The 9,820-nt window shown below is 53.4% G+C and overlaps 1 protein-coding gene across 1 annotated transcript; it reads left to right on the top strand.

Moving 5' to 3' along the window:
• Positions 1-366: 366 nt before the first annotated feature.
• On the top strand, positions 367-9,258 carry Ccl17 (C-C motif chemokine ligand 17). The gene is made up of 4 exons (XM_020164659.2): positions 367-654; positions 7,508-7,617; positions 8,355-8,472; positions 9,000-9,258. The coding sequence occupies exons 1-4, from the start codon at positions 596-598 to the stop codon at positions 9,112-9,114; spliced, it is 402 nt and encodes a 133-aa protein (XP_020020248.2). The 5' UTR covers positions 367-595; the 3' UTR covers positions 9,115-9,258.
• Positions 9,259-9,820: the final 562 nt, after the last annotated feature.

The following is a 9,820-nucleotide window of genomic DNA, read 5'->3' as shown; positions in this document are numbered from 1 at the left end:
GTCGCAGAGAGAGGGAACACGCTGATGCTTGCAGAAGCTGGCGGTGGGGGGAGGGAGGGTGCGGACAGGGTGAGAGAAAGACAGTGAGAGGAGTAGGAAGAATGGGCTAAGTGAGGGCTCACTTAGAGTGGCCCAAAGAGTTCCAGCTGCATCAGGAAGAAAGCGGGGAGCCTGTGTTCGCCAGCCTTTTCAACCCCCTGACTAACACCTGAGAGAAACAGTTTAATTAAAGGAGGGATTTATTTTGGCTCCTAGTTTCAGTCCATGATCACTTGACTCTGAGTATCTGGTGCTGTGGTTAGTCAAAGCATCATGAGGAGGGGGCATGGTGGGACAAAGATGCTTACCTCATGACAGTCAGGAAGCTGAGAGAGGAAGGTATAGGGACACGTATGTTTTTCCAGGTTGGCCCACAAGTGGCCTATTTCTTCCCACCAGATCCCACCTCCTAAACTCATTCAGCTATGAACTCATCCATGGATTAACCCAAGGATGAGGTTAGCACCCTCACGATCCAATCGCCCATCCATAGTCACCAGCTGGGGACCATGTCCTCAACACGCGAGCTGTTTGGGGAACACTTCCTATTCGAACCATGACAGCCATTGAGGAGGCTATTCCACGGTGGAGCAATCCATGTACAAGACCTGTCAGGTACGCATGTGCAGGCTGGACTGTGTCAGGAGAGGTCCGAGAGACCATCTGGGTGTTGAGCTGGCGGGAATGAGGAGGAGGAGGTGAGGAAGCTGAGCACCCTTGGTAGACGGTGCTGAGCAGAGTCTGTCTGATGGGATGTGGGGGCTAGAGACGAGGAATGAGTCAAGGGCAAGGTTGTAGACAGGCGTGGGACAGACGGTGAGGTGAGAAGGGTGCAGATGGGAGAGGGAACTTGTTCTTGGGGCTGAGTGAACCAGAGGGGACAGAGTTCTGCCCCTCAGTGTGGGGGACATAAACTACCCAGAGCAGGCAGACTGTGAGGCAGCAGACTGACGGAGCTGGTAGACAGACAGGCAAGTGGAGGCCACTGGGGCCAGTGGGTGTGTCTGATTGAGCTGGGGACAGAAGTTAAGGATGTCTATCCGGGGGACAAAGGCCTGGAGCAGATGACATGGGGAGGGAAGAGGATTGCTTTGAGGCTAAGCAAGTCTAAGACAGAGCCCTGGGTGCACTCATGCCATTTGCTGGCTCTGTGCCCTGGGACACATTTTTATTTTTATTTATTTTGGGTTTGAACTCAGGTTTTCACACTTGCTAGGCAAGAGCTGTACCACTTGAGCCACTCCACTCGCCTATTTTTGTGTTAGGTATTTTTGAGATAGGGCTCATTTTTGTTGCCTGGGCTGGCCTCGAACCCTCCTGATCACTGCCCCTTGAATAGCTAGGATTACAGAAGTGAGCAACCAGCAGCGCCCAGCTGTAATCATCGTTCTTTTTTTTTTTTTTTTTTTGTAATCATAGTTCTTAATTCCTGAGGCCATCATGGGAACAAAATAAACTCAAAGATGTCACTATAAGAATCCAGATGTTCCTGGGAGGAAAGCCGAGGGAGCCGAGGGAGAATCGCATCCCCTATGGCATCAGGAAGGAAAGGGAAGGGGTTCCCAGGGGTGATACGATTTACTGAATCAGCTGGAGGTGAGGAACTTCACATACAGCACCTGGATTAATTCTCACAGCCACACCCGCAGGGACAGGAGTGTCCATCCTCCACCCATTGTGCAGACAGAAACGTGAGGCTGTCATTGTTCTCAGCTACACAGCCAGGACCAGATAGAAGAGGTGCTGGGAGATGGTGCTTTCATGGTGTCTGAGGTAACCACTGCCCCACACAGCCACGTGAGGAGATGGGACCTTCAGGGAGTGAAAAGCCCAGAGAGAATGGCTTTCTCTCCCCCGCCCAAAATGTCCTGGCCAGAAGCCATGTCGTAAGGATTAAATAAGTCACAAGTGAGCAGAGGGGAAACGGTAGGTGGGAAGTGTAGGCCACACAGCGGGAGAGTTTTGTCATGAATGAAAGGAGAAATAGGAAGGCAGTGGGAGGGTCAAGGCAAGGTCTTTATGAAGCAGGGAGACAGGACCCTACTGTCCACAGGAGGGAGACTGGGAAAGCAGGAGGTGGGGGTGTGGCTGAGGGAAGGAGGCCCCTCTGGGTGGGGGAGGATTGCCATCAAAGCTGCCCTTGAAGCAGTTTAGGTATGGGGGAACATGGCCACAACCCACGTGAAAGTTGTAAAGTAGATAGGGAAAGAGTAGAAGAGGGAAAGTAGGTAGGGTTCCTCTACCTTACCTGTGACAGAAGGACTCCAGAGTGATTCATGGAATATTGGGTCACATTGGATCAAACAGTGTGTCCTACTGAGTCCCAGTGGCTCACGCCTGTAATCCCAGCTACTCAGGAGGCAGAGATCAGGAAGATCACGGTTTGAAGCCAGCCCAGGCAAATAGTTCATGAGACCCTATCTCGAAAAAAGCCATCACAAAAAAGCGCTGGCAGAGTGGCTCAGGTGGTAAAGCACCTGCCTAACAAGCCAAGGCCCTGAGTTCAAACCCCAGTAGTGCCAAAAAAACAAAACAAAACAAAACAAAAAAAAGCAGGGTGCTGGTGACTCACACCTGTAATCCTACTCAGGAGGCAGAGATCAGGAGGACTGAGGTTTGAAGCCAGTGAGCAAATAGTTTGTGAGACCCTACCTCAGAAAAACCCATCACAAAAAAGGGCTGGTGGAGTGGCTCAAGATACAGGCCCTGAGTTCAAGGCCCAGAACTGCCAAAAAAAAAAAAAGGAATGTAAGCTGGTCCCATGATGCATTTCAGAAATTTGTAAGAGACCACACACCCGTCCATGCACCTATGCATCTATCTGTCCATCCACCATCCATCTACATATCCATCCGCGTGTTCATCCTTAGGTCATTCATCTTTCATTCATCCACTCATTTACCCACCCATCCCCCCTTCATTCATTCATTCACTCACCCATCCATCCACAAACATATTTACCCATCCATCCATCATCCATTTATTCTTTCATTCATTCACCCATCCATCCATGCATCCATCCATCCATCCAACCACCAACCTTTTCAGCCATTCAATAAACAACTTATTGAGCACTTACTAAGTGCTAAGTCCTAGATGGACAAGTTAGAACACAAAAGCAGCCCTTGTTTTCAAGGATGTCACAGACTTTTGTGTGGGACACAGCAAACAAGTGAGCAACCACAAGGAAGTGTGAAGACAGCTGCGATGGGGAAGCCAGTGGCCTTGGGAACAGAGGTGGGTGGGAGTTCAAGAAGTGAGAGAAGGTCCAAGCTGTTGTCTGAAGGAAGACAGGAGAGGGAGGAAGTGGGCTGGGGGTGGAAGCATACAGGAGGAGCGGCCTGTACAAAAAGGCTTGGACACCAGTGTGGGCCCAGCATTTCAAGGAACTGAAAACAGTGATGTAGCAGGCAGGCCGAGGGCTGGAGGGAAAGCTGAGGCTGAATCGGCAGGAAGGTAGACCTCCCTTGAGGACAAAGGGAGGCAGGGAAGGATTGAGGAGGGGAGTCCCTTGCTCACGCTGATGTTTGTTTGGGGACCATCACTGGGCCTGAGAGGGGACCCACTGGACGATGAGTTGGGATTACATTCATTTTCCTGGTCAGTGACAACTGTCAAGTCAGTCCCACTCTGTGACCTAGAGCATCCCTGGTCCGCCCATCCCTTGGGGACGAGCTTCCTTTCTCTCAGGGTGAGGAACCCCACATCCTGCTGGTCCACACCCTTCTGGCCACAGCAGGATGGGGTCCAGCTGGTTTTGCCCCAGGAGCTCCCTGGAAGCAGCAGCAGACGTGGGGCAAGAGAGCTAGGCCCTGTGTCTGGCCCTCTTTAGTTCACGGGGGTCCGGACAGGTCAGACAGTGGTGACTACCGTGTCTTCCTTCAACTCACACTCAATTTTCCTTGTACCCTTTGCTACTAGCAGACCCATCAGGCCTCTTTCCTGGCTTCCTCCTTCCCTCCCTCCAGCCTGAGCACCCTCTCCTAGCTGTCCTTCCACAGTGCCCTGCCTTGCTGTGGTTACCTCCTCCATGCAGCGTTCCTGATTGCCCTGACAGACCTCCCAGCCCTGGAAAGGGCTCTCCAGACCCTTCTCCTAGGCCAGCTCCGGAACATTCCATCTGGAAGGTCCCTTGGAATCCGTGTCACTGCCGGGGAAATAGGGGAATGGGTGCAGCTAATCCCTGATGGGAAAGTCCCTCATGAATGTCCCTGGGCTGCTTCTCAAACAAGTAGAGGTGCTCAGCCCCGCACTCACCCCTCCTTTCTTCCATCCCATTTTCAGCCCATGCTGTAGAGCATCACCAGTGGACTTCCAGGCACTGTGCTTGGTGCTGGGGATGCTGGGCACTGGGCTGAGCAGATAAGGCCCTGTCCTGTGGGCCTCACTGTTTCAGCCTAGTGTCCTGGCATTTCCACAACAGAATTCCACGCTGTGCTCCCAGTTTATCTCTGCACATTTTCTCCTCTACACCTTTGCGGTGCCCTCGTGTGAAATGCCTTTCTCTCCTGTCTGGGTATGAATTCCACCTACAAGGCTCAGCTCAGCACTACCTCCTCCAGGCAGCCTTCCAAGGTTTCTCTCCTCATTGCCCTCCAGAACTCTAATCTCACCTGCACTCCCTATAAGAAGCCTGGCCCTATTCCCTTGTACCCTCCCCACTGTGAGCACCCCCCCCCACTAAGTGCTGAGGCTGCATTGGGCTGGCCCAGCTCTAACCAGGTGGCTCCCTCCCTGCTCTAGCAGCTGCACCAGCCCAGCAACATCCAGAACCTTCTGCTCCTAGTCAGTGCCCTGATAGGTTCCCTAGAAGAACAGGGGAATTTCGGTCCTTCTGGAGAAAAGTTTTGAGTGTGCAACAGACCAAAGAGGTCTCAAAACCCACGCAGGGAGTTTCCCCAGCAATGGGGTCTAGAGCCAAAGTGTGTGAATGAGTTCCCAATCCTAGCATGGGAATGTAGACTCCCTTTTCCTTTCTTTTCTTTTCTTTCTGGGCCTGGGTTTGAACTAAGGGCTTCTGCTTGCAAAGCAGACACTCTTAGAATGGCTTGAGCCCACTTCCAGTCCATTTTGCTCTGGTTATTTTGGAGATGGGGGTCTTGTGAACTATTTGCCCTGGCTAGCCTCAAATTTCTATCCTCCTGATCTCAGCCTCCCTAGAAGCTAGGATTATAGGTGTGAGCCACCAGTGCCCGGCCACAGTAGTGTCTTGCTGTGGGTTATCTCTGAACTGTGTGCTGTGGCCTCTGCAGCAGGCAGAGGAGCTGTGGGAGGTTGGGCTGGAGCCATTGGCCAGAGGGAATGGGAGCAGGGAGGGCACCCTACTGAAGGGGGCGGTCAGATCCCTCCTGCCTCTTCCTAGGACCCAGGCCCCCTGCTTCCTTGTCAGAGCTTCCTTCCTCATAGCCCTTCCCAGCCCAGCCTGACTCCACAACCAGGGGTGCAGCAGGGTGCTCGTCCCCTTCTGTTGGGAAGCTGCCCGAGGACATGCACCCTGGAACCTTCCCTGCCAAGGAGGAAGCCCATGAAGCCTGCCCTGGGGTCCTGAGCTGAGGGCCTGGTCAGAAGCTTGGAGGCTAAGACCCTACCCCAGCTATGGCTTCAGGAGGGGCAGGATTCAGGTCTTGTCAGTTTAAACGACTCCAAGGGAAGCAGACAAATGCTGGTCGGAGGACCACCAATGGAGGATTCTATCTTTCCTAGATCTACCGTCTTTGTTTGTTTGTATTTTGCTTTTTATTTTTATTTGCTTATTTGTTTTTTGCAGTACCAGGGCTTAAACTCAGGGCCTACACCTTGAGCCACTCTACCAGCTGTTTTTTGAGAAGAGTTTTTCAAGATAGGGGCTTGTGAACTATTTGCCTGGGCTGGCTTTGAACCATGATCCTCCTGATCTCTGCCTCCTGAGTAACTAGGATTGCAGGAATAAGCCACCAGTACCCAGCTGTATTTTGCTTTTTGAGACAGTGTCTCACTAAGTAGCCCCAGGCTGGCCTTGAACTCAGAGTGCTGGGAATATAGGCATGCACTACTCTAACTGCCTAGACCTACCATCTTGGTTGGTTTCCTAGAAACCATCTAGACTTTTCTCTGTAAGTGATGAAATTGAGACACAATTCAAATTGGGCTGCCTTAGGTCACACAGCAAAGCAGTGTGAGAGGACCTGCAGGCAAGGACATTCTGCCAGGGGCAGGGAAAGCCTTCCCCCACAGGAACTGAAACAGCCCCAGCCAGCCCCCAGGGAGCCTGACCAGGGAGAAGGGTGTTGGCCTTTCTGTCCTTGATCTGGTCCCCTCACGGGACCTCTGAGTACTCTCCTGAGAGTCAGCTTTCAACAGACAACCTGCTGTTATCATCACCGTTAATGAAAATGCAATGACAATTCAATGATTACCACAGTGAATCATGAGAGGGTGAATGTACCTGAAACCATGCTGTGGGCTTTGGGGTGGCCGTTCTGAGCTGCTCTGGTCATTCAAGGACAAGGAGAACCCAGGACATGGGCCCAGATCCCATGTATTGGGATCAAAGTCCAGGCACCTCTACGCCTCGAGCCGCCCTGCCGGGACACCAGGCTCCTGGAGGAGGGCATGGGTCCCTCGTATTTAAGAGATGCCAGGCTATGGTCCTGGGAAGCCCCTGGTAGCCAGGGCACTGACCAGCCTGCAGCGACCCCTGGTCTCAGACTAAGCAGAAAGCTCCACGTGGGTTTCTAGAAAGAGCGCTCAGGCCCTGGTGCCACTGGCCCCTGGTCAGTGTCCAGTGCAGACTCGGGGATGCAGCTCTGCAGGAGAAGTGTTGTCTTTTGCCATCCTTTCACTCTACTCTGCATCCGGGGAGCTGGGTTTCCCCACCCATCCACGCACACAGAGCCCACTGGGCTCTGGCCTTCTTTGGTCAGGACAAGGCTGGGAAGGACAGGCACACAGCTGAAAGTCGCTCTGGGCTTTGCCTAAGTCTTGGACTTGTTCAGGGTCCCACAGTGCCTCCCTCCCTGCAAAGCAGTACTGGGCTCCTGCACACAGCACCCCTGGCCTCCTGGGCACCCTGCAGCTCTTCCACAACCCAGGGAGGAGCCCAGCCTGAGTGTCCACCCCGAGTGTCCCTGCAGGGCACCGGGCATAACAGAAGTTCACCATATCAGAGCAGGCGGCAAACCCAGTTGAGGCCTTTTGGTTCTGCTAATAGAGGAACCAAGAAATGTCCCCTCTGAAAGGAGAAGTAGATCACTGTTTAGCCCTGAACACATGGACCCCACCTCTGTCCCCAGTCGAGTGCCCATTCTCTGGAAAGCCACAAACATTCCAAGACTGGACTTCTCCTGAATCATCTCAAATTCTTCGAATTTGAGATGGAGGAATTTGGTGGAGGAAGGACTGTGGAGGAAGGTACAGGAGGCGGGGCATGACCCCCGGAGGTTAAATAGGTCATCCCATCTCAGCTTGCATCCTCATCTCCCCTGAGCAGAGGGACCCGTGCAGACACCTTCTCCCAGGCTTTTGACACCATGCAACCTCTGAGGACACTGCTCCTGGCCATCCTGCTTCTGGGAGCTTCCCTGCAGCACAGCCAAGCTGGTGAGAGAGACCAGGGCACAGGTGGTGGGGACGGGGCAGGGGGGAGGCAGGGATGAAGGAACCCACCCCAACAGACATGAAGGCACAGGGACCATGACAGCAACACACACTTGACATTCATGTACTATTCATGTACAAAGGACCCGCAGAGCTGGCACCAATAACACTCCAAGGAAAGCTATCGAAAGAAAGTAATAAGGATAATTATGATGATATATTTCTGACCCTGCCTTGGGGGACCTGCCTGGTGAGCCCGAGTGGCACATCTCACATTGCAGTGGTGGGAGGCAGTGACACAACTGTGGTTTATGGTGCAGAAAGAACCATCCTCAGGCTTTGTCAGCATCTGTTTTATTAATAGGTACGAGGGATGCAACATAAGGAGAACTGGTTCTAAGAGCTAGTGAAAAAGAGCTTTTATATTCTTTTTGGTGAGGAAAGTTGAAATAAAGTTGAGATGCACACACAGACACACAGATAAATGCACAGATGTGCACAAAAGCAAGCCCTCCCCACAGCAGGCAGATAGGTCTCCTACGTAGTCATAAACGCACACATTAACAGACAGACACCAGCCACACACGTGTGCACGGACCCCCTCAGTAACATGCAGATGCACAGGCACAGAGAGGACACGCACGTGGTGACCTCCTGCAGAAACACACAGACACGCACATGCAGGCCCACCACAGGGACGGCCCCTTGGGGACAGTCTGGCTCTGCTGTCTCTCTTGTAGCTCGAGCCCCCAATACAGGCCGGGAGTGCTGCCGGGAGCTCTTCAAGGGGGCCATTCCTGTAAGAAGGCTGGCAACATGGTACAAGACCCCACCCGAGTGTTCCAGGAACGCCATTGTGTGAGTCTCCTTCCACCCCCACTTCCGTTCCTAGGACCAAGCATGGGGAGTGGGGAGACCCTAGACTCCCAGATGGCCACTGGAGAAGCAGCTCTCTGCCTGTCACTAGCCTGGCCCCATGGCACTTCTGCACCCTCGCTGTGAGGTGCAAACTTTTCATTCATTTATGGTGAAACTGAAGCCAGAGAGGGATGGGACACTCCAGGTCACAGAGCCAGTGGGAAGTGATATGGCCATTTCTGTCCTGGCCTGAGCTAGATAAAGGACAGATCCCAGCACTAGGTCCCTTGTGCTACCTCTACTTTGCCAGGCTCTGGTCCCTGACCACTGGAATGGCAGGAACTGCACCAGGGCCGAGGATTTCAAAGACATGGAGCCATCAGAGCCTGTTGCTGACAGCATGTGTGACCACATAAAATTCCTGATTCTCAGAACCCCAGGGTCCTGATCAGCACAGGGCGGGGCTGGCTGTGGGGTTCTGGAAGGCCCTTCCCACCCTGACACCCCCATGGGTTCCCTCTGTGCAGGTTTGTGACCATCCAGGGCAAGTTCATCTGTTCAGATCCCAAGGACAAGCATGTTAAGAAAGCCATGAAGTACTTAGAAACCCTCAAGAAGTCCCGTGCCACCCAGCAGTCTTGATTTTCTCCCTGAACTGTGGGGGACTTCCAGCGTTGGTGTTCTGGGTCAGTGGATGCCTCATGAGGACAGAGGGGAGTCACAGTGAGGGAGACCTGGTCCCCTTTCAAATTAAAGCCATGGGCAGATTAAAGTCTTCCTCCCTCAGTCTGGGTCAGCGTGTTCTATCTCCACAGTGCAGGACACCCTTTAACTCTGGCCTGTCACATGGGAAGGTGAACATCTGGTCCTGCCCTGTCCAGGTCAGAAAGGGAAACTGAGGCTGAGGGGAGGTCCTGGTGAGAGACGCAGGACAGGGGTGGACTAGAGGCTCAGCAGGCCACAGCAGGCTGCCCCCTCCTCCCTTGTGCATGTGTTGGCAGGCGGGAGTCCTGGGAGGGCTGGCTGGATCCCCTTCTGTCTTTCCTGGACCTGAAGTCTCCCAGTCGCCCCCAAACCAGCCCTGATCCTTGCACCATGCAAAGTTGAGAGCATGCATTAGATTCTGTTCCGGAAGTGGGTGCAGGACCCTTCTTAAGTGCTGGGGATCTCCCTGGATGGGGACTTCCTGCAGCTGAGGCCCATCTCCCCCACTTCTCAGCCCCCTCCAACACTCACTTCAGGGCCAACCCTCCAGCTCCACCTGCAGCCCAGCTCCCAGGCTAAGCCACTTAACATCCCTCTGGCCCAGCCCTCCTCTCCAGCCCCAGGAAGCCTGCCCAGTCCCCCT

The sequence above is a fragment of the Castor canadensis genome, chromosome 15 (assembly GCF_047511655.1).
Source record: "Castor canadensis chromosome 15, mCasCan1.hap1v2, whole genome shotgun sequence".
Classification (NCBI taxonomy): Eukaryota; Metazoa; Chordata; class Mammalia; order Rodentia; family Castoridae; genus Castor; species Castor canadensis.
The sequence above is the reverse complement of the archived record's forward strand: the minus strand, read 5'-3'. Positions and strand labels throughout refer to the sequence as shown.

Bases quoted from the DNA above. Each gene is read 5' to 3' on its own strand.
- Ccl17 (XM_020164659.2), top strand. From the start codon at position 596: ATGACAGCCATTGAGGAGGCTATTCCACGGTGGAGCAATCCATGTACA. The intron at 655-7,507 runs GTACGCATGTGC...TCCCCTGAGCAG, and splicing joins CCATGTACAAGACCTGTCAG to AGGGACCCGTGCAGACACCT. The intron at 8,473-8,999 runs GTGAGTCTCCTT...CCCTCTGTGCAG, and splicing joins TGTTCCAGGAACGCCATTGT to GTTTGTGACCATCCAGGGCA.